Source organism: Balaenoptera borealis (genome assembly GCF_965194805.1).
Source record: "Balaenoptera borealis genome assembly, chromosome: 7".
NCBI lineage: Eukaryota > Metazoa > Chordata > Mammalia > Artiodactyla > Balaenopteridae > Balaenoptera > Balaenoptera borealis.
The window spans coordinates 81,290,257-81,315,729 of NC_138864.1; the positions used below are offsets into that span (position 1 = coordinate 81,290,257).

Genomic DNA, 25,473 nt, shown 5'->3' on the forward strand with positions numbered 1-25,473 from the left:
AGGGAAGTCCCTATTTTTAAATTTTTGAGGAACCTCCATACTGTTTTCCATAGTGACTGCACCAATTTACATTCCCACTAACAGTGCAGGGGGGTTCCCTTTTCTCCACATTCTTGCCAACACTTGTTATTTGTTGTCTTTTTGATAGTAGCCATTCTGACAGGTGTGAGGTGATATCTCATTGAGGTGGTATTTGATTTCTGTTTTCCTGATGATTAGTGATGTTGAACACCTTTTCATTTGCCTGTTGATCATCTGTATGTCTTCTTTGGAGAAATGTCTGTTCAGGTTCTCTGCCCATTTTTTAATTGGGCTTGTGTTTTTGATGTTGAGTCGTATGAGTTCTTTGTATATTTTACATATTAACTCCATGTTGGTTGGATATATCACTTGCAAATATCTTCTCCCATGCAGTAGGTGCCCTTTTCATTTTGTTGACAGTTTCTTTTGCTGGGCAAAAGCTTTTTAGATTGATGTAGTCCCATTTGTTTTATTTTTGCTTTTGATTCCCTTGCCTGAGGAGACACATCCAAAAAAATATTGCTAAGACTGATGTCAAAAAGCATACTGCCTATGTTTTCTTCTAGAAGTTTTATGGTTTCAGGTTTTACATTTAAGTCTTTAATCCATTTTGAGTTTATATATGGTGTGATAAAGTAGTTCAGTTTGATGATTTTGCATGTAGCTGTCCAGTTTTCCCATTACCATTTATTGAAGAGGTTGTCTTTTTCCTGTTGTAATATTCTTGCCTCCTTTGTCATAGATAAATTGTTTATATAAGTGTGGGTTCATTTCTGGGCTTTCTGTTCTGTTCCATTGATCTATATGTCTGTCTTTTTTTTTTTTTTTTTAATTTTTGGCTGCTTTGGGTCTTCATTGCGGTGTGCGGGTTTCTCATTGCGGTGGCTTCTCTTGTTGCGGAGCACAGGCTCTAGGTGCATGGGCTTCAGTAGTTGTGGCACACAGGCTCTAGACCACAGGCTCAGTAGTTGTGGTGCACGGGCTCAGTTGCTCCACGGCATGTGGGATCTTCCTGGACCAGGGATTGAACCCGTGTCCCCTGCATTGGCAGGTGGATTTTTAACCACTGTACCGCCAGGGAACTCCCGAAGTTTTTTTTTTGGGGGGTGGGGCGGTGTGCCTCGAGGCATGCGGGATCTTATTTCCCTGACCAGGAATCGAACCCATGCTCCCTGCAGTGGAAGCTGGAGTCTTAACTACTGGACCACGAGGGAAGTCCTATGTGTCTGTTTTTGTGCAGTACCATACTGTTTTGATTACTGTAGCTTTGTAATATACAAAGTATAGTTAATGTGATATACTGCATTAAAAAATTGAAGGATAAAGATCATATGATCATCTCAGTAGATGCAGAAAAAGCTTTTGACAAAATTCAGCATTCATTTGTGATAAAACCTCAAGTGGGTATAGAGAGAACATACCTCAACATAATAAAAGCCATATATGACAAGCCCACAGCTAACATTGTAACATACTCAATGGAGAAAAGCTTGAAAGCACTTCCTCTAAGATCAGAAACAAGACAAGGATGCGCACTCTGACTACGTTTATTCCACATAGTATTGGAAGTCCTAGTCACAGCAGTCAGACAAGAAAAAGAAAGAAAAGGAATCCAAATTGGAAAGGAAGTAGTAGAACTGTCACTGTTTGCAGATGACATGATACTATATACAGAAAATCCTAAAGATGCCACCAAAAAACTACTATTCCTCAATGAGTTTGGTTAAGTTGCAAGGTACAAAATTAATATACGGAAATCTGTTGCATTTCTGTATACTAACAGCAAACTCTCGGAAAGAGAAATTAAGAAAACAATCCCATTTACAATCAAAAAGAATAAAATAGGAAAAAATCTAAGGAGTTAAAAGCCCTGTAAGTGGGAAAACTATGAGACATTGATGAAAGAAATTAAAGATGACACAAACAAATGGAAAGATATGCTGTGCTTATGGATTGGAAGAATATACGTTGTTAAAATGACCATACTACCCAAGGCAATCTACAGATTCAGTGCATCCCTATTAAAATATCTATGGTGTTTTTCATAGAACTAGAACAAATGATTCTAAAATCTGTATGGAAACACAACAGACCCTGAATAGCCAAAACAATCTTGAGAAGAACAAAGCTGGAGGTGTCATGCTCCCTTATTTCAAACTGTACCACAAAGCTACAGTAATTTCCTTCTTATTTTGGGGGATGGTTAATGTTTTTTTAGTCTTTAAAATTTTTTGCCTTTAAAATAAAAAAATTTGAGTCCACTGTGCACCTCATTGCAGAGCATAGATAGGAACATTTTGCATGTCATGGGTTATACCCATTCTGTTTCTTGGAACAACCATCCCCAGAGCGTGAGTGTGTGTGTGTGTGTGTGTGTCTCCCCCAGAATAGGAAGGAAAATAGTGAAGACTCACTGGTGGATGATTTTATGGTTTGATTCTAAAGAAAAGTGCCCAGGGTATAATGTTTGGTTTTTGAACAAGATTTTGTGAAAAAAGGAAGTAATACAGATATCTAGAGAAAGAATTGATACAGTTGGATACAGTGTCTTTGTTTTGTTTTTGTTTGTTTTGCAAACTACTTCCAAATGCAGTTTTTTAAAGTTATAAAGGATTTTTTAACTAAATGAAGATTTTGCATCTGTAATAATTTTTTATTTAATGTTACCATGAATTTCAGTGATAATGTTTCAGTTTTGTGCCAGGAAAAGGCCTGGGCATTATTTCTCTGTGGATAATTAAGTACTTTCCATGTTGTTTCTCTGTTAGAACAGTGAGAGATAATTAGGTAAATAGAATGTCTATGTTTTCAGTCATTTTAATTCAATAATAAATAAAATGAATTCTGAAGGTATACTGGTTAGTATCGGGAAGGGTTTAAGAAGGTCCTAAGTAAACCAGGACCTCATTTACTTACTTTACTTACCTGGTTTGATGCTTGAGAGGTGTAATGATAATTAGAATGACTTATTTTGGAAAGAGGAAAACTTTTCCCTGAAGCTGTCACCTTTCCATCCTGCCTTTCTTTTCTCTCTTCTATCCTGAGAAACAGTACTTTCAATGTTTTGTAGAGGGTTGACAAGTACATTTTAGGGTAAATCCAGAATTTATTTTTCTTTTACTGCTCTAAATTATTTATTCCTTATATTCCTTTTTTCTTACTTTCTGCAAAGATTTTGTGTGTCTCTGTTGTACACCTGAATGACGAGTCCTTTGCATAAGACTTGGGAGGGAGGAAGGGAAAGAACGAGGTGTCTTGGGGGTTTATTCTTTTACAGTGTGCTAATATCGCCTGTTTTCTGTAAGAATTAGCAGTTGGGATCAAAGTGACTCTGAAATTTCCATTTGAATACACTCTCTCCCAACCTCCCACTGTCCTGAACAGTATTTCATTTATATGCATGTATCCCGAAAATTGGAAGTAAAACTTCCCTAGGGATATTTGTTGCGTGTTTTTTTGGCAAGGAGATTCCACTTACCAAGTGTGATAAGACCTACTATACTGTTAATCTCAGAAACACTTTCCCTTTCAAATTGTTCTCATGAGTAACCAAATAGTTTCCTTTGCCTCTCTGCTGTAACCCCTGTTGGATCATGTGACCCATCCCTGGCCTAACAGAATTTAGAGGGGTTGGTAAAAAATGCTTTCATGAGCTGATGATTATGAAAATTGGGTAGTGTTTTTAAAGTGATGCTGCAAAGGTCTTGGCTGCTGATGCCTTTAGATTATCTGGAGTTATATGCTATCCTTGTGAACAGGAATTAGTCTTCAGCATTCCATACATTTAAAGAGTAAAGTGCAAGAAGTATGTTAATTCATTTCTCTTTGATGCTCTTAACCAAAGCAAGATACTCTTTATAGTGGAAACCAGATACTTGTACTCTTTATAATTTCAGTTATGGAATTTGATTTGTATATATGCTATGAACAACAGCAGCCAAAGTTCCTGGAAAAATCAATATAGTTGGGTTAATTAATCAACAAATATATTTTTAGGCACACAGGAAGTAAATGACATAGTATTTTTTCATAAGCAAAAAATTGAATTGCTTAAGATGTTCTTGAATGTATTCCTTTAGTTTTCCAGAATCTGGTCATGCCTTTATATATGAATATGCCTGTAACATAATGTTTCCGCAAAAGAACAACTAAGTTTATTTGTAATTTTAAAGAGAACTAACTTAAAATCATCAAAGGAAAAGACTTCAGAGATCAGGTAGTGTTAGACCTTAGAATTAATCTCTTTGGAAAACTAACACAACAACAACAAAACTCAGAAAAGCTGTGTTCTGCTCCCACGTACTTGGCTAGTCATTTGGCAGAATTTGGGTCTCCTGACTTCTCGTCTAGTGAGTCTTCCCTTCTCTTGGATCATGTTTGGGTTAGAGATAAATAGTAATATTTTAAACTTTGAGTAACTTAGGTTATAGAGTTAGAAAGAATATTCTTGACATTTTCAAGCACTGTTTCAGGTACATTTGAAGAATACAGAAATAGAAAATACCAAGCTTGTGTCAGAGGTCCAGACTTTAAAGAATTTAGATGGGAACAAAGAAAACATGATTACTCATTTCAAAGAAGAGATTAGCAGACTGCAGTTCTGTTTGGCTGAAAAGGAGAATCTACAAAGGGCTTTCTTGCTTACCACCTCAACTAAGGTAAGTACTTTTGCAATAATGTATTTGAAGGTTGTAAAATATTATCTCTATTAAACGTATACAGTATGGTCGTTTTTATTTTTTTTTATTTTTTTATTTTTTGAAGTTTTCAATTTTATTTTATTATTATTATTATTTAAAAAAAATTTTTTTTAATTTTATTTTATTTTATTTTATTTTTATTTATGGCTGTGTTGGGTCTTCATTTCTGTGCGAGGGCTTTCTCCAGTTGCGGCAAGTGGGGGCCACTCTTCATCGCGTTGCGCGGGCCTCTCACTATCGCAGCCCCTCCCATTGCAGAGCACAGGCTCCAGACGCGCAGGCTCAGCAATTGTGGCTCACGGGCTTAGTCGCTCCGCGGCATGTGGGATCTTCCCAGACCAGGGCTCGAACCCGTGTCTCCTGCATTGGCAGGCAGATTCTCAACCACTGCGCCACCAGGGAAGCCCCGTTTTTATTTTTAATCTTTCCTCCCCCAGCTTCTTTTTTGGAAAAAGTTCAAACTTACAGAAGAGTTGAAAGAACAGAAAAATGAATACATATATATCCTTAAATATTTTGCTATCTTTATCTCCCCCATTTATATGCCTTCTCCTCCCCACCCCAGCCATTTGAAAGTCAGTTGCAGGCATTATGACATTTCACTCTAAATACTTTAGCATGTCTCTCTTATTAACAAGTACATTCTTCTGTATAACCGTAATACCATTATGACATCTAAGGAATTTTATATTGATATGATAATATTCATGCTCGTATATAGTTTTAGTCCACATTCAAATTGTCCCACATGTATTTTTGCTTTTGCTTTCTTTTTTTTTAATAAATTTATTTATTTTATTTATTTATTTTTGGCTGTATTGGGTCTCCGTTGCTGCGCGTGGGCTTTCTCTAGTTGCGGCGAGAGGGGGCTACTGTTCGTTGCGGTGCGCAGGCTTCTCATTGCGGTGGCTTCTCTCGTTGTGGAGCACGGGCTCTAGGCACACGAACTTCAGTAGTTGTGGCACGCGGGCTCAGTAGTTGTGGCTTGTGGGCTCTAGAGCGCAGTCTCAGTAGTTGTGGCGCACGGGCTTAGTTGCTCTGCAGCATGTGGGATCTTCCCAGATCAGGGCTCGAACCCGTGTCCCCTGCAATGGCAGGCAGATTCTTAACCACTGCGCCACCAGGGAAGCCCTATCATGGCAATTTTAACTTTTTAAAGATACTTCTAGGTTTGGTAAGAGGTGCTAATTATTTTTCATTTTCCCAGGGCCTCATCTTTGCTATTTGCATATCAATATTTTTCTTTTAGAACTAAAAAGTGTGCTATGTTTTCATAGTAATATGTAATGGTATATTAATATTATATTGGATATGTTTTAGGTTAGATCATAGGAAACATTTTTTTAACCAACATTTTTGGAGTTACAAAGAAGTTTTTGTAATTATTTTTATTGCTTATCATAAAAAATGAGGGTCAGTAGTTCTAGCTGGAGAGATTCTGGGGGACAGAAGCTTCCATTCGAGTCCCTATTTAGCTAAGCATTGGTTATGTTGCCTGACTTCCTGTACTTCAGTTTTGTCACGTATAAAGTGATAGTAGTGATGCATAGGGTTGTTATATGGGGGTCTCTAAAACAAAGTCACATCTTAAATTTTTTATAGACATACATACTTTAAGTCATGAATAGAAAAGCAATATTTAATTTAAAATTTTAGATCTGTTGAAATAGGAATAAATATATTGTTTCTGCTTCTGTTTTTTACTTGAATGGTTTAATTACAAATATATTTATCTGCCTTTCTTCAGGAAGATACAGTTTTCTTCAAGGAGCAACTTCGTAAAGCAGAGGAACAGGTTCAGGCAACTCGGCAAGAAGCTGTCTTTCTGGCTAAAGAACTTAGCGATGCTGTAAATGTGCGGGATAAGACGATGGCAGATCTGCACACTGCACGCTTGGAAAATGAGAGAGTGAAAAAGCAGTTAGCTGATGCAGTGGCAGAGCTTAAACTAAGTGCTGTGAGAAAAGACCAGGTAAAGCGGGTTAATTTTGAATTTCCATTTTAGTCAAAAACTGACGATAAACTTATGAAAGAGAATGAGTTATGTTAAAATAATTGAGGTCACATTCCTGGTCACAGAATTTTAAATTGCCATTCATTTTGTTTAGTCATTGTAACTTCTTGGGTTGAAATTAATGCAGGCTTTAAGAAAAAACTTCTGTAAGCAAATTCCTAATCGTTAGTAAAAACTGCTCTATTATTGTTAATTAAACTTTCTGATATGAGGTATATATTGCTTTGTTTAGAATTTCTTATTTACTAGCTGCATAAAATGGTACTATGGTTATTTAACAGGGTATGCTTGCTTCTCAGGAGATAGAATATTCTTTTCAAGTGTTTTGTTTTTGTTTGTTTGTTTGTTTTTTAATGAACCTTAGTCCTAGGAATATAAAGCTGGATTTGTTAGGAGACCTAATGTGACTCTGTAGCCAAAACTGCAAAACAAATAAAAATTAAGAGCCAGAAAGAAAAAAGTGAAAAGAAAGTTGGATTTACTACTACATTATGAGATATGAGATTTTTATGTTTCTCTTAGAGGAAGAGTTTATTTCTCTCTTAGGAAAAGACTGATACACTGGAACACGAACTGAGAAGAGAAGTTGAAGATCTGAAACTTCGTCTTCAGATGGCAGCAGATCATTATAAAGAAAAATTCAAGGAATGCCAGAGGCTCCAAAAACAAATAAACAAACTTTCAGACCAATCAGTAAGAATAATTGAATTCATCACAGTAAAATAATTCCTTTATCAATATTTTTGTTTACAAATCAAATTTATAATGTTATACCCTTTGAATATAATTTCTCTCTGCTTCATTTCACATTACTGGCCTAATATTGTAGTGATAATTTTTTTTAAATCTGGAATTTTTATTTGTTGGAGAAATAAAATGTTCTGTTTTGTAACATTTAGGTCAGTTAGTAAAGTGATGTGCGTAACTTTAGTCTTTGTTGGCCTTTAAGACAGCAGCTTTGTGGACTTTTCAGGATTTATTTATATGATACATGGTTGCTGAAGGAGGGAAATGTAACTCATTTAACCATTGATTGTTAACATTTTGAATAGGCTAATAACAATAGTGTCTTCACAAAGAAAATTGGGAGTCAGCAGAAAGTGAATGATGCCTCAATAAACACAGACCCAGCTACTACTGCCTCTACTCTTGATGTAAAGCCACCACCTTCTACAGGTAAAAATCTTTTAGACTTTTTGTATGAAGTGTCCTGCCTTGAAAAGTATTTATACTCATTTATACTGCCTGTTCCATGTGTCAGAATTTTAGGGAGGTTTTAAAAAAAATCCTTCTAAGTGAGGGATTGAGGCAAAGGGAAAGTAAAGGTCTAAAAGTCAGTCATGCATGTGGTGAATATACAAAATGTGAGTGTGAACTAGTATTTATCTTCGTGAGCATGGTTAATCAAATGAGCTGGTGTTTGTAAGTGCAAATGCTTATAGTATTTGATCTATAGGAAGAGAGCCAAGAATTGAATTTTTAATTAATATTCTAACACTGTGGAATTCTGAACCATTTATGGCACTAATTGTACAATTCTGTGGGGAAAAACTTAAAAATCCCTTTAATTCTATTCACATTTCTCTCTTTCTTGCCTTTTTTTTGTTTTTGTTTTGTTTTGGCTGCTTTGGATCATTAGGGTACTTTCCTCATTAATGTACCTGTTGGTGGATAAGTTAAATATTTTATGAGTTTATTAACTTACAGAACAGATTAGAGAGACATAGTGAATACATGAACAACATGAAAATTTAAATTAACTCTAGGTTTTCACTTGTCCTAATGTCTTTTTTTTCACCATTTGTTAAAGATTTGACAATAACAAAAATAAATACTAGAGCATGAAAGTATATTTAATTGTGTAGTGTCTGGGGCAATTGGTGTTTTAGACTTTTTAAATGTATTGTAAGTTTCCTATACTATTAAATATTTAGATTCAACTGCTGTAGAACAGGATCCTGCCTTCCATTTCTATATATCCTGTGTAGTACCAAGAAAGGTGTTATATTGACTTAATAAAGACTTATTGAATAGTAGTGAAGGACTAGAAAAATGATTTAATATGTTTTCTCAAAGAGTATGGCTTTCCTATATATCTTATCTATTAAGTATATAGAGAACAATTTCTGTGCCATTTTAGAACTATTTTTAGCTAGTTAAAAAAATAATGATTTTTAAAATTTGAATGAAAAAATTAAAATTAAAAAATATTAAAAAAAATTCTCATCTAATGTTTATATTGTCCTTCTCTGTTTATTTAGTATATGAATAGATGTTTTCAAATAGATGTTTCTCTCCTTTAGTATTCCATTTATTATATTTCACAGTATAGTGACCCTCAAGTTATTCTGACCAGGAAGATAATACAAGGATCAAAATAATTTTTAATAATCTTTTAATTTTCTGCCTTGTTATAGCTGAGGTAGATTTTGACAATCTAACTAAGGGACAAGTCTCTGAAATGACCAAAGAAATTGCTGCAGAAAAGTATAATAAATGTAAACAACTCTTGCAGGTAAGCTAGCTCTCTTGTAAGAGAAAGATTTATCAAATGTGATGGCTTAGCTTATCCTTATTGTTTTGATTGATGGGTATCCCAGGGTTTCTTTTTTATACCCATATACTGATATTTAGTTTCACTTTTGAGATGATAAGTGGGGGTTGTTCTGTGTACCTGTTCATGTAGGCATGTGTGTAAAATCACGATCCTTGGGGATTCCCTGGTGGTCCACTGGTTAGGATTCGGCACTTTCACTGCCGTGGGCCAGGGTTCGATCCCTGGTCGGGGAACTAAGATCCCACAAGCTGCACAGCATGGGCAAAAAAAAAAAAAAAAAAAAAAAACACGATCCTAAAACTATTGTTTTCTGTTCCCCTGATGTCCTTCTCTTGATAATGGGCAAGTGATTAATTGAGGTTGGGGTTGGATATTGTCTGTCTTCTTCTTCTGATAAGGATACATGAAAAATGTTTGAACTGCATAAAAAAGAAGTATTCTTTTTTACACTTACTGTAATAATAGCAAAGACTTTCACCACATCCTAAAGTGACTATATATGTAAAGTGGAAAAAAAGGAATGGTACCCAAATGAGTGGTTGCCTTTACGGTATTATTTTGATTATATTAAACTATTATTCAGACATACAAGTTTTGCAACTTCCTAGTAGTATTCACTCCTGGGGTAGTTAAAGGACAAAGGGAAAATGCGTCTTATTTGTACCTGATTTGGGGAAGAGAGGAAAAGATGTTTTGTGTATGTTTTTCGTTCATTCAATTAAATATTTTTTGTGTGTTTGTTTCTCTGTTCATGTGGAGAGGAGAGGGATAATTTTTAGAGCCATGTAAGGAAATTCATATATTATTATAGTAATTAACTTAAAATATTTTATGTTACTGTCTTTTTTAAAAATATAATATCTTTATTGGTGTCAGTGTTTTTTCTTTCTTTTTTTTGATAAATTTATTCATTTATTTATCTTGGCTGCATTGGGTCTTCATTGCTGTGCGCAGGCTTTCTCTAGTTGTGGCGAGCAGGGGCTACTCTTCGTTGTAGGTTGCGGAGCATGGGCTCTAGTCGCGCACCCTAGAGCACAGGCTTAGTAGTTGTGGCTCACGGGCTTAGTTGCTCCGCGGCATGTGGGATCTTCCTGGCCCAGGGCTCGAACCCGTGTCCCCTGCATTGGCAGGTGGATTCTTAACCACTGCACCATTTCTATAAATGGAATCATATGGTATGTTCTTCTTTTCCTGTCCCCTTTCAGCATAGTTATTTTGAGATTTGTTTATATTGTTGCTTATTATTGGTAGTTTATTCCTTTTTTTGTTTGTTTTTTTTAATAAATTTTATTTATTAAAAAAAATTTTAACATCTTTATTGGAGTATAATTGCTTTACAATGGTGTGTTAGTTTCTGCTTTATAACAAAGTGAATCAGTTATACGTATATCCCCATATCTCTTCCCTCTTGCGTCTCCCTCCCTCCCACCCTCCATATCCCACCCCTCTAGGTGGTCACAAAGCACCGAGCTGATCTCCCTGTGCTATGCGGCTGCTTCCCACTAGCTGTCTGTTTTACATTTGGTAGTGTATATATGTCCATGCCACTCTCTCACTTCGTCCCAGCTTACCCTTCCCCCTCCCCGTGTCCTCAAGTCCATTCTCTAGTAGGTCTGCGTCTTTATTCCTGTCTTGCCCCTAGGTTCTTCATGACTTTTTTTTTTTTAGATTCCATATATATGTGTTAGCATACGGTATTTGTTTTTCTCTTTCTGACTTACTTCTCATAGTTTATTCCTTTTTATTGTGAGTTCATCTTCTGCCATTTTAAAAATTGGTTCATATTATTATTGAGTTGTAAGTGTTCTTTATTCCAGATACGAGTCCTTTGTCAGATATGTGGGGTAAATATTTTCTCCCAGTCTGTGGCTTGCCTTTTTATTTCCTTAATGGTGTTTTTAGAAAAAGTTTTAGTTTTGCTGAAGTACAGATTATCAATTTATTGTTTATGTGTTCTTTGTATGTTCTAAGAAAATATTTACTACTCCAACTTGTAATGATTTTCTCTTGTTTTCTAGAAGTTTTGTAGTCTTACGTTCTTTTAGGCCTGTTAACCATTTTTAAGTTTATTTTTGTTTATGGTGTGAGGTGTGGTGTGTATAGTAAGGGTATTTAATTGATCCAGCATTATTTGTTGAAAGGACTTTTCTCCATTGAATTGCTCAAAGCATATAGCATATATTTTTTCTTTTCTTTTTTTTAATTAAAAAAATTTTTTTTATTGGTCTTGTTGCATGGCTTGTGGGATCTTAGTTCCCTGACCAGGGATCAAACCTGTGCCCCCTGCAGTGGAAGCGCAGAGCCCTAACCACTGGACTGCTGGGGAAGTTCCTCGTCATGTTTTAAAACTCCATTCTTTTAACATTCTGGGTTGTAGAGAAGAGCAATGTATAAGAAATCCATCTAAAGATTGTCTTGATCAGGAAATCCCAGAGTTTTAATTATTAATATATGGAAACAACAGCATTATAAATATGTGATTTTTATTATGTCCTTTGCAAAAGTAATGTGTGCTTATTGTGAAATCTTATGATGTTACAGAAATAAAGAATAAAGGTGGTAAAAAGTACCATTATGATCCTGATCCCCAGATATAAGGGCTATTAATATTTTGGTTTATGGAATTCCCTGGTAGTCCAGTGGTTAGGACTTCGAGCTTTCACTGCCGAGGGCCTGGGTTCATTCCCTGGTCAGGGAACTAAGATCCCACTAGCTGTGTGATGTGGCCAAAAAAAATAAATAAATTTGGTTTATTTTTTCTACATATACTACATAGACATCATATAAAATTGTGTTAAACAACTTTTAAAGCAGAAATGGGATTATACTATATATTCTGTTTTTGCAACTTGATATTTTCAATTAATGTATCTTGCCATTTTTCCTTGTCAATTTTTAGATCACTTTGTTCTTTTTCAATAAATATATTCTGTTCCATTGTATGGATATAAAATGATTTGTCCAATCTTCCACTGACAGACATTTTGGTTATTTCAATTTTTATACCTTTACAACAGTGTTATAATAAACATTCAGCACAAGTATGTTTGTATAGATATTAGCTGTATATGGATTTAAAATCTTTTGGTAATTATACTAATTTCATTTAGGATGAGAAAACAAAATGCAATAAATATGCTGATGAACTTGCAAAAATGGAGCTGAAATGGAAAGAACAAGTGGAAATTGCTGAAAATGTGAAACTAGAACTAGCTGAAGTAGAAGAGAATTACAAAGTAGGTTTACTATTCGTATAACTTGAGGCATAGTACCTGATACTTTTGAAATGTGCTATCTATAATTTGGTCAATCTAACGTAAAGTTTCAACATGGGTAATTGGGATAGTATTTTCGTGTATAGATAAAAATGTACTATGTATTTAGTTATGTTGAATACAGTTCATTAACTATGAACTGAGAAAATAGATACCCATATGCATTGCCATTGTGGCTTTCATTTTGCGGATTCAGATGGCTATTGAAATTATATCTTTAAATCATGCTTAGTTTTTAAGATGAAAGTGATCATTTCATATTCCTTTTTCACTTAATTGTGAATGTGTTTGTAAAATTATTCTAGGGCCTTGGTGGTTTTTTTGGGGAGTGTGATAAGATAGGATCAGTAATTTAAAAAATTTATGTAAAGGTTTTTAAATTTATCACCAAAATGTGTTACTTGTGATCCTAAATGAGATACTGCAGAGTAAACAATACAGTCTTAATTAATGAAGATTATTTTTGCCAGTTTAACACTAGGCAACAAACAAGCCTGAATGGTAAATGATATTTGTAAAAATGTTGGAGAAAAAAATTAGTAGGCTGTCTAGCTAATTAATAAGTGGAAAGACATTTTCCCTCTAAGTAATAAAATGTAATCTTAAGTATTTTAAGGTATGTGCATGTGTGTATAATTGGCATTTTTTTGTGTGTGTGACTAAAGGCCTGGAAGTTCTAAATGATTTAAATTTGCTCTGTCATAGCTAATTGTACCTATAATCTAATTTTAAAATATAACATTCTTAAAGGCACCAAGAATTACTTTGTTTGGGTTGGTACAGGCTAAGGTAATTTAACTGCTTGATCCTTTTTTACTTTCATCTGCTGTCAGAATGAAATTTTGAAACTTATTTCATGAGGTTATTGTTGTTCCTGGGATCACTGTGAATATTGTTTTTATTGCCTGGGAACTTCTGTTATTATTAAAAAGTATGAATACTGAATTTATATGAAAGTTTATTTTTGCAGATTGATTAGGAAAAATGATTTAGTAAATATTTATTGAAGCCTATTAAATATAAAGCACTATGTTAGCTATTATGTGGGTGATCATATAAGTAAGGCACAATGCTATGCTTAAGGAGTTTATAATCTAGTAAGGAGTGCTAGAAGTGTAATCTTGATATTCAAAACTCTTTCACATTCACAACCTAGGTAATCATCTTTCAAACCCTTGGGAAGCTAAATAGTATTTTTATTTCATTAATGATAAAAATTAGCATCGAGATTAAACAGCATATTTAAGGTTGTACAACTGGTAACGGTGCTTGGCTTTTTGTTTAGTGCCTTTCCCCTTATTTTGTGCTGCTTAGACACAAACACCATGAGACAAGGCAAAATGTGATGAAGTTCTACATAAGCTGTAAGTCTAAGTACTTTAGGGCTGTTTCCAATGGAATATTTAGGAGTTAGATATTACAGAGAAACTAGACCTGTGAAAAGACCAAACAGGAGGGGAGGATAAACAGAGCTGGGAAAAAAAGAAACATCTTTCTAAACAGATGGAAAAGCATTACAGGTTTGGAGGTCAGAAGTAGAGAGCATAATCTGGGAGCTGTGACAGTCTTGAGTAATAGGACTTTAATATCTGTGATGGAGTAGATAGATGTGAAAGATAGGTTGAAGCCAGATTTGGGGGGAGTTAAACTGGAATGTGGGTGCTATTTGCTGTTAAGAATTTTCTAGGAGAAAAGGGACCCAACCAGAGTGGGTCTTTATGAAAATAATTTGGTAGCACTGAGAGGATTTACAGGTGGGAAGGGTTTTTGAAGGTAAGAAAATTAGGTACAAATATTCTTAGAATGAATTGATAAAGGCCATCTCCTTGGATACCTTCCCCAATCACCTACCATTGAATCTATCAAGGAAAGCCTTAGGGAAAAACCATTGAAGAATAGTTTTATTTGTATACATACTGCTTATGCTGTAATAGGCAAATAATGGGTAGTTGTTGAATAAATGAAAGACTTGGAAACTGAAAATGTTGAGAAGTAGAGGAAGAGGAGAAGGAGTGTTTAATATAGTTTCCTAGCTTCAATCACAGTGGGCTCTGAGATTAATAATATCAGTTAACAAAAGTAGAAAAGTAGGTTTGGGACATTTTACCCTTACAGTGCAGAAGGACAACAGTGAAAACATGTTTACCCATCAATTAAAAAGGCAGATTTGGATCTTGGGAAACAGAGTGTGGCACATGAGTTAATATTTGTGATTTATTCATATGAGCATGATTGTTGAAGGCATAGAAGAAAGGGAGTTTACAGAGAATGTAGAGAGAAGAAGCCAAAGAAGAAACTTTGGAGAATACCTATATTTGTAATGGTGAAGAAGCAGACTTTTAAAAAAGAGCATGAGAGGATGACAGTGTTGGTGCAGTTTCACATAAACCAGGGGAGAAGCTTTAAGAGTGAGGGAAGTTAGTCAATAATGACAAGTAATTCAGAGATGTCAAAGAATAAGAACAAGGAAAATACATGGATATGGTAATAGGAATTATTTTGATAGAATGGTATAAACTAACTGTTGAAGAGTAAGGAGAGAGTAGATGATGGAAAATAATGATAATTTCTTTCTCTCTTCAGCTTCAATTGGCAGAGAAGGACAAAGAGATAAATGGTCTAACTTCATATTTGGAAAACCTCTCCAGGGAGAAGGTATTGAACAGTGTACTTAAAAAAAAGTTTCATGTGACACTGAATGATAATACAGCTTTATGAAGGGACACACATTTTACAGTTATGTGAGGGTGATTTTTTTTAAAAAGTTAAATGACTAAAGAAAAGACAAACAGGTGTTAAGACACTTAGGTGGAAAATGTTTTTAGTTAAATAATATTTAAAAATATTTTGTTAGAAAAATGCTCAAGTGTTGAAAGTTAGTTTGACTTTTGTTACATAGTTTGTATTTAACAAACAATTTTACAGTGTTCAAATTTAAGAGAACAGTAAACAAGTTTAAAATTATACCTAATGTATTTATCTGGTTTTCTTTTGTAACAGTAAACATTTTAGAAGTTGTTTAATGATTTGTAGCGTAACCTAACATTCAGAGCATACATTTATAATATAAAATATGCTGTAGTGCAACATTTCTCACAGTATGGTTTGTGGTCCTTTGGGGGTCCCCATCCCCTTTCAGAGGTCTACAAAGATAAAACAGTTTTCGTAATATTACAGTATTTGCTTTTTCCCTACTCTGTTACATTTGCACTGTTGGTATAAAAGCAGTGGTGGGAAAACTGCTGGTGTATTAATACTGAATCAAGGCAGTGGCACCAAACTGCACTAGTAGTTACTGTATTCATCCTAACCATGCGTTCACAGTTTAAAAAAAAAAAATAGAAAACAGTTTCACTTAAGATGACGAAACAGTAAAATATTAATTTTATTGAAGCTTGACCCTGGGGGATGTTTTTAATATTCTGTGTGATGAAATGGGAAGTACTCGGAAAACACTTTTGCCTAATGAAGTAAAGTGGCATTAAATACCTTTAAAGGTAAAGCACTGTGTGATTGAGTTCTAAGCTGAACTAGCCTCTTTTTATATGGCATATCATTTCTATTTTTAAGAATGACTAATAGACAAAATTTGGTTATTCAGACTGGGGTATTTGGCAGATATTTTCTTGAAAAGAAGGGAAGTGAGCCTGTTACTTTAAGGAAAACCAGTTGATAGTATTTGTTGCCAATGATAAAATTCAAGCTTTTAAGAAAAAATTAGAATTTTGTAAACCTAGGAGTCACCTTGTTAGCCATAAATTCAGGTAGGGTCTAAAGCGGCTTGTTATGAATGACAAAAGACACTCCTATCATTCAGGAAATTCCAGAAGTTTTAGGAGATCTGTGCCAGGAACTGGGGACAAGACCAAAAATGTTTTTTATATCACAGTGTGTATTTATGTATGTACGTACAGTCATCCCTTGGTATCCTCAGGGTTGGTTCCAGGACCCCTCCAAGGATGCCAAAATAGGAGGATGCTAAAGTCCCTTATATAAAATGGTGTGGTACCATCGGCCCTGAGTATCCCTGGGTTCTGCATTGGCTGGCTCTGCATTGGCAGATATGGAGGGCCAACTGTATTTTTAATTTATATTTGGGTGTCTGTGTACATCTGTGTGTCTATCTAATCTAATCTTAATACATATCATCTTATCTTCCTACTTGGTAGTCATCAATATGAGCTCTTTTTAGTCAATGGATTAAGAATTTTTTTGATGTTCACATAGTCTGAGATTTGGTCAGTGGGAATACCTTCAAGCTGGTTCCTGATCTGCCTCAATATCAAAAGGATATTGTTGGTCTTTTGAGCACTTAATTTTTTTCTAGCACTGCAAGGTATTCTCATACCTTTATTCCCTCATCTTTGGAATTGGCCATTTTTTTACAATGAAGAAGCTCTGGTCCTTATTTCTCCAAGGAGTTCTGGTTGCTTATTAGTGGGAAATGGTATTTAGAACCCAAAATACAGGCCCTAGGTGTGCTCATTGCTTGTAGATCCTTTCAGTGTCTGAGCTGGGAAAGGTGTGTATTTTAGATATCATGAGTTCTAGTCCAATTCCGCACTGGTTCTTCCTTGCTTTCCTTTCCTTTTTTTTTTTTTTTTTTTTAAAGAGGCATTTTTTAATAGACATTATTACAGTAATTTTATCTAACTACAGAAAGAGATTATCAGGATAAGGATGTTGGTGTGTGTGTGTTTGTTTTTGGTCGTGCCACGTGGCTTGCAGGATCTTAGTTCCCTGACCAGGGATCAAACCCTGGCCCCAGCAGTGGAAGCATGGAGCCCTAACCACTGGACCACCAGGGAATTTCCCCTTGCCTCATTAATTCCTATTTGTACACTTTTTCCACAGTGAGAATCCTGTGCCCAATAGTGTCAATACATTGAATCTACTTGCTAATTCCAATATCCCACACCTTCAGAACTGCTAGAGCCGTATCACTAAAAGAAGGAAACCTATTAAGAATAGAATTGAATTCAAGATTGTTTGCAAGTCCTTCCCCCCCACCCCCCACCCCAGGTTGTCAGTATATCGCGTTCAAAGGTTACTTGTGTTTGTTCTCTCTCCCTCGCCCCCTTCAGTGTATGGTAACACAAAATGACAAGTGGGTTAAAAAGATCCCTGCAAACAAACAGTGGATTAAAGCTAATTAAAACAATAGGAGCACAAATGAAGAGTAAGAAAATGATTTTTTATTTCCAGTATGAGTTTTCCTCAAGTGTATTTCAAAGTTAAAACAATGATGACCTAATCAGATTTGACAAGAAGTTGACAAAATATATATTCCAAATGCTTAAGACAACTTTTTGAAATATGGATCTACCTTAACCATTTTTGGTAAGAAGCCTGGCTCTAAGTGTATTTTGTGCTTGGAGTTAATAGCTAATGCTAGAGAGAAGCAATCAAGATACTTTATTTTTATATATTTTACATTTATAAAAAATATATATTTCATATATAAAATTTATATATAATTTATATGTAAAATTATATATATAGAATGTTTTATATAGTTATTTTGAAGTTTCATATATAACAGTGAAAGATAGTGCTAAATGATTATAACCATTTGTACATTTTGTTGTGTTACAAATGGCTGAAATCACAAACAGAAAACAATATGGTGACTGTATTAATTATGCTGCACAGCAAATTACCTGAAAATGTAGTGGCTTAAAACAGTATTTGTTATCTCACAGTTTCTATGAGTCAGGAATCCAGGTGTGGCTTAGCTGGGTCCTCTTTAGACATCTTGCAAGACTGCAGTCAGTGTGTCAGATGGGGCTCAGTCATCTCACGGGTATAGATCTACTTCTGAGCTCACTACTTGTTGTCAGGATTCAGTTCCATGCAGATAGTTGGGTGAGGGCCATAATTTCTTCTCTGCCATCTTCCATGAGGTCACTCTCCTCCTCTATGTTTTTTTTTTCCAATATTTATTTGGCTGCATCAGGTCTTAGTTGCGGCGTGTGGGATCTTCGTCACAGCATGCGGAATCTTTTGTTGAGGCATGCGGGCTTAGTTGCCCCGTGGCATGTGGGATCTTAGTTCCCTGACCAGGGATCGAACCCACGTCCCCTGCATTGGAAGGTGGATTCTTAACCACTGGACCACCAGGGAAGTCCGTCCTCCTCTATGTTTGACTGAAGTAAAAGGTTATTCAAACCACAGGCAGGGTAACCTTTAAAAATGTAAAGCTGATCCTTTCTTGCTTGAAGCTCCTTAACGGGCCTCCCATGCATTAGTGCATTTAGGATAAATGCCAAAATTCTTTTTTGGCTGCACTGTGTGGCTTGTGGGATCTTCGTGCCCCAACCAGAGATTGAACCTGTGCCCTTGGCAGTGAAAGCAACAGTGAAAGCGCGGAGTCCTAACCACTGGACCACCAAGGAATTCCTGCCAAAATTCAATGTAGCATGTAATATTTTATATGACTGGCCTCTCTCTCTAGTCCCATTTTAAGCCACAGTTTCTTGTTTGACTCTCCTCTATTGTAGAATTTCTCTCAGTAGTGTTCTCAATCTTGACCTTGAATCAGAACCACCTGTATTATTTGTTTGTTTTTTAGGTAATTATCAAATTTATTTAAATATTTTGCCTTTTTGTAATATTAAAGATTAAATGGCGATATACAACATGTATTTGGGGAAATATGAGCAAATAAATACAACGTTATAAGTAATGATAAGAGTACAGTCATGACTTATTACAAGCTAAACAAAAGTTAGCAGAGCTTGTGCCTTTGCAGGGAAAGGTCAACATACAATCATATATATAGAATGCCACAGACTAGATTATCTTGAAAATTGCCCTTTTTCACATTACATTCATATAATTTCATTTAATATAGTTTGTTAGGGTACCACATTTTTTTTAAAATTAATTTTTATTGGAGTATGGTTGCTTTACAATGTATTTGTTAAAATACAGATTTCTGGCTTCCATTCCCAGAGTTTCTGATTTGTAGGTCTGGGGTGGGGCTTGAGATTTGCACATTCGACAAGTTCCTGACGCTACTGGTCTGGGGACCACACTTTGAGAACTGTTGTAGTCACTCGGGCCTTACAACTCATGAATTGCTTTCTTGTTTCAGGGCCCTTGTTCATGTACTTTGCTAGGAATATTCTTGCCTACAATTCTTTGTTAACTTTTTTTTTTTAAAGAAGAATTTTTTTTGGCTGCGCCACGCGGCATGCAGGATCTTAGTTCCCCAGCCAGGGATCAGACCTGTGCCCCCTGCAGTGGAAGCACTGCGTCTTAACCACTGGACCTCCAGGGTAGTCCCAGAAGAATTTAAACATATGTAAGAAGAGAATAATGTAACGAACTCAGTTGTACTTCTCATCGAGCAATCAACAGATGTTACTTTGTGGCATCTTATTTTAATTTTCTTTTAAGTATTTTTTTTTTTGAATTTGTTACAGTATTGCTTCTGTTTTTATGTTTTGGTTTTTTCTTTTTTTTTTTTTTTTGGCCATGAGGCATGTGGGATTTTAGCTCCCTGACCAGGGATCGAACCCACACCCCATGCATTGGAAGGCAAAGTCTTAATCACTGGACCGCCAGGGAAGTCCCAGTGCCATCTTATTTTGTCTGTTCAACCGTAATTCCCTTCTCTCTTCCCCCAGTGGTATTTTTTCAAGTATATCCCATAATTCCTATTATTTTCCTCTGAATATTTAACTATTCCTACCACTCTTGACTTATTCTTTAAGTCTCAGATTAAATCTCTCTTTTTCAGAGAGGACTTCTTTGACCTCTCAGTCTAAATTAGGTACCTTTATTAAACTTAAACCTGGGAGCTGTACTTTTATTTTATAGCACTTACCATAATTTGTAGTTAATATTTCTGTGCTTATTTCTGTAACAACTCCCTTTGCTTAATTATAAGGTCCATGAAGAACAGAGATCATGTTTATTTTATTCACCACTGTATTTGCAGCCTCTAGTACAGTGCCTTATATTTGAAGTTAAATATTTGTTGAATGACTAAACAAGTTAATGGGGCAAACATAATTTATAGCATTTGCTTATAAAAATATTTGGTAAAAGAAATGTAGTGGGATCAGCAGTTTTGTTGTCATTTAATACCCTGCCCTGCCAGGAATACAATAGAAGTAGGCCAGTTTGCTTTCTACTTCCTGTCTTCTTGAGTTACTCTTGATTTCCCTGCTACTGACACTATAGTTTTATATTACTTCTAAAGACTGTATTTATAAGAATTTCTGTTTGCTATTTCAGCAGCTTGCTTCATGTTTGTCTTCTCCCCCAGTGTTTCTCAGTACCCTCACTCCTGCCACAATCCTCTGCAGAGTTAGGATTACGTCCTTTTTGTTCAGCACCGAAACCTAGATCCAGACAGTGCCTGGAATGAACCAAGTGATCATTAAGCATTAGTTGAGTGAGCAAATGACAAAATGGATGTATCACCATCTAACAGAATGTGTGTTTTACTTATTGTGTTTCTTGTCCATCTGCCCTGCTCTAGATACAGACTTCATGTGGGCAGGAATTGTTGTGTGTTTTGGTTATTCCTAAATCTCTAGTGCCTGGAGAGCAGTGCCTGCTGCATATTAGATACTCAATAAGTATTGAACATATATGTGGATAAAAACTCATTATAGTGTTTTTAAGTAACTAACTCCCTAGTATTATAAAAAAATTATTTTAAAAATAACTTTTAATAGTATGAAGTAATTTAGGATTAAAAACCCTACCAATTTAAATTTATTTAGAAACTTAATATACCTTAAAGTATCTTATTTTTTAATGTCATTCCAAATCCACTATTTAGAATTATTTATCATTTTCATACTATTTCAGATATTCTGTATAAGTCCCTTACTAGAAATATGAAAAGGGAAGAGTAAAGAAAATAATAAAGCAAAAGCACAATGGCAAATAATGATAAAAATGATGGTGGGAAGTACTTTATTAACTATTACCAGAGAAAAAATTAAAATAAAAAATTTTTTAAAGTAAAACTTTCAAAATGTTGTTTAACGTTATCAGGTACCTGACTAGTGATTTTTCTGAATCATCATTTCATATTTCCAGATGATCTGCTTCCTTTTTAAGAATAGAAGAGTAATATTTGTATATATTTATAAATGATTAATGGAAGGTATCTTGAGTATATCTGTGATTTTTGTGGGTGACAAAATTAAAGGTACTGCAACTGTTGCTATGTTTTTTTGCCTACATCCATAATTAAAGAAAATGCTAAATTTCAGTTAGAAGTTAGTGAAAAGATATAAATTTTTTTTTTTTTTTTTCCATTTAAGTTCATGGATCTCCTGAATTCTAAACATGGATCCTTTTGTGTGTGGGGGGGGGAAGCATGCATTGTGAATACAAATTTAAGAATCTTCTCTGAGTCAAGAGTTCAGTCTTCTAATTTGCCAACCTAATCATAACTATTTTGTCCATGTTCCTGTGTTCTGTTTACCCTGCCTCAGTTTCCCCCATGAGGAATCAAAGCTGCTTACTCCTCCTTTTCTTACCCTTATACTATTTGCAGAGGATTTATTTTATCTTTGATGGTAGAGGAGTGGAGTATGAACCTAGAGGAAACTCTTTATTAGGTTGGAATTCTCTATGAAGTTCCTTGGCTCTGTCAGCGCATGCATAAATGTTTTGATGAAACCCTTGACTCCATTTAAGTAGTTTATTGTTTGCTTACAGAAGAACTTAACCATACTCCTTTAAATTGATTTGCTTACACTTTTGTAGAAGTATTTTATCATCTCTTAACTCTTTTGCTGCTTTCATGCCCTTTTTTCGCTTTTCTTGAATCATCTTTGAAATATTTTAAAAATTTACTCTCTCCCTTTTTCTCTCTTCACATTTCCACTTAAACATCTTGAATTACTATAGTGGTATGTCAGGGGTTTTTGAGTCTTGGAGGTGAGGGGACATCCGTTGAGGGCCTGCTGTGTTCTAAACACTCCCCTCATTTCTCAGTAGTCCTCTGAGGCCTGAAGAAGATAAGCTCCTCAGGGTTATTTGTGCTGGAGCTGATGAGCAAATTCTGGTCTGATTCCAATCCACCATGTCATGCTGCGCCCCTGATTATTTGTTTCTGCTTTCAGCTGTGCCCAGTATAGTTTTGCTAGATTAACCTTGCTAAGGACCATTTCACTGTGTTATTATTGTTCAGGAACTGTTAGGCCTATTGTAGTAAACTGTATGACGCATCTGGCACATTTGCCCTTCAACCTGTTGTTTTTAGCTGCATTTCTTCTGCTCTTAACATGCATCCTGTGTTCTAAGTAAATCATTCACTTACCAATCCTGCAATATGTTATATTTCATATGCCTTCTGTACTCTTTTCACGTGCTTAGGAAGAACTTTTAATTCCCATTTCTCTTTTCAAACCTAAATTGGCTTGCATTTTTCATGTTTACCAGTTTTGCTCTCAGTGATAATGACTTACTCCATTTGAAGGCCACTTACTCTATTTTAAGGTCATTTTATAGGTAAAAATTTGTTAACATAGAGTCTCATCTCTACTCCAAAGGGATGACAATCAGCAAAACCAGCTGAATTTTACTTTACAGATGAAAATTTTCATTCTTATATCCTTTGTTAATATGTTTGGTTGAATTTTTTAATTTTTATTTTTAAAGTTTTTTTTTTTTTTTTTTTTGGATGTGGACCATTTTTAAAGTCTTTATCGAATTTGTTACAGTATTGCTCTGTTTTATGTTTTGTTTTTTTGGCTGTGGGGCATGTGGGATCTTAGCTCCCCAACCAGGGAGATTGAACCTGGACCCCACCGGCATTGGAAGGCGAAGTCTTAAGCACTGGACTGCCAGGGAAGTCCCTGGTGCAATTTACATATGATAAAATTCTCTCATTTTAAGTGCAATTTGATGAATTTTGTCAAATACATATAGTTCTCTACCATTACAAACTATAGAATGTTTCATTGCTGCACATAATTCCCTCACGCTCATATGTAGTCTGTTCCTCCAGCTACCCCCAGCCCCAGACAACCACTGTTCTACTTTCTGTTACTCTATAGTTTTACTTTTTCTAGCATTTCACATAAATGTGGTAATACAGAATTTATTCACTACTTGATAGACGTTAATCCTTTTACCAGCTGATGGGCATTCAAATTATTTCTCATGTTTTGCTGTTATGAGTAATGCTGCTATGAACATTCTCTTACAAGTTTTTTTGTGGACATGTGTTTTCATTTTTCTTGAGTAGATACCTAGGAAGGGAATTGCTGGCTTATATGGTATGTAAGTGTATGTTTTTAAGAAACACCCAGATTGTCTTCCAAAGAGGCTGTACACTTCGCATTCCCACCAGCAGTGTCTGAGCATTCCAGTCACTGGCCCTTCGTATTGTCAGTTTTTAATTCTAGTCATTCTAGTGAGTGTGTAGGGTTACCTCATTGTGGTTTTAGTTTTAATTTCTCTGACGACTAGTGTTTTTTTAATTATTATTATTATTATTATTATTTTTTTTTTAGTCATAGGGCATGGTTATTTATTTATTTTTTGCCGTGTTGGGTCTTTGTTTCTGTGCGAGGGCTTTCTTTAACTGCGGCAAGTGGGGGCCACTCTTCATCGCGGTGCACAGGCCTCTCACTATCGCGGCCTCTCTTGCTGCGGAGCACAGGCTCCAGATGCGCAGGCTCAGTAGTTGTGGCGCACGGGCTTCGTTGCTCCGTGGCATGTGGGATCTTCCCAGACCAGGGCTCGAACCCGTGTCCCCTGCATTGGCAGGCAGATTCTCAACCACTGCACCACCAGGGAAGCCCTTTAATTATTATTTTTTAATGTTAAACTTTAAAAAAAATTTTTTTAATTGAAGTATAGTTGATTTACAATATTGTGTTAGTTTCAGGTGTAGAGCATAGTGATTTAGTATTTTTGCAGATTATATTCCATTATAGGTTATTACAAGATAATGGGTATAATTCCCTATGCTACACAGTAAATCCTTGTTGCTTATCTATTTTATATATAGTAGTTTTTATCTGTAATCTCATACCCCTAATTTGTCCCTCCCCCCTCCCCTTTGGTAACCACAAGTTTGTTTTCTATATTTGTGAGTCTGTTTCTTTTTTGTATATACAGCCATTCATATTATTTTTTAGATTCCGCATATTAGTGATACCATACATATAGTATTTGTCTTTGACTTATTGAATCAAGTGCACGTGCGCGTGCACACACACACACACACATACACACCCATCTTCTTAATCCAGTTGTCTGTTGATGGGCACTTGGGTTACTTCCATGCATATCTCTGCTATTTTAAATAGTGCGGCTATGAACATTAGGGTGTATGTATCTTTTAAGATTAGTGTTTTTGTTTTTTTCCGGATAGTCCCCGATGACTGACTGGTGATGCTCAACATCTTTTCATGTGCCTACAAGGGCCATTCATATATATTCTTCTGTGAAGTGTCTGTTCAGATCTTTTACCTGATTTTTTATTGGGTTATCTTTTTTGGATTTAAGAGTTTAAAAAAATATATTCCAAATACAATTTCTATGTTATGTATTTTGGAAATATTTTCTCCCAATTTGTGGTTCACCTTTTCATTTTTAAAAATACTGTCTTTTGAAGAGCAAAAGCTTCTAATTCTGAAGTAGTCCAGTTTAGCAATGTTTTTCTTAATGGTTCATGCTATATGTGTCCTATCTGAAATTTTTGCCTAACCCAGGGTTACAGAGATTTTCTCCTATTTTTTAATCCAGTATATTTTATAGTTTCAGCCTTATGTTTAGATTTATGATCTACTTAAAGTTAATTTTTGTGTAAGGAATGATATGTAGTCAAAATTTGTTTATTTGTATGCAGATATCCAGTTTTTTAGCATCATATATTTAAAAGAACATTTTTCCTCCATTGTATTACTTCTGCATCTTTGTTGA

General features: G+C 35.2%; 1 protein-coding gene across 6 annotated transcripts in view; it reads left to right on the plus strand.

Moving 5' to 3' along the window:
* The window catches only part of TAX1BP1 (Tax1 binding protein 1), an 85,064-nt gene that overhangs the window by 43,767 nt on the left and 15,824 nt on the right, over nt 1-25,473 (plus strand). For 4 of the 6 annotated variants that reach the window (XM_082397948.1, XM_082397949.1, XM_082397950.1 and 1 more), the window contains 7 exons: nt 4,494-4,679; nt 6,469-6,693; nt 7,282-7,428; nt 7,788-7,911; nt 9,153-9,250; nt 12,403-12,528; nt 15,151-15,222. In XM_082397948.1, coding sequence (XP_082254074.1) covers nt 4,494-4,679; nt 6,469-6,693; nt 7,282-7,428; nt 7,788-7,911; nt 9,153-9,250; nt 12,403-12,528; nt 15,151-15,222 — 978 coding nt within the window. The remainder of the gene's footprint in view (nt 1-4,493; nt 4,680-6,468; nt 6,694-7,281; nt 7,429-7,787; nt 7,912-9,152; nt 9,251-12,402; nt 12,529-15,150; nt 15,223-25,473) is intronic. The other 2 variants (XM_082397952.1, XM_082397953.1) reach the window with 1 other exon arrangement.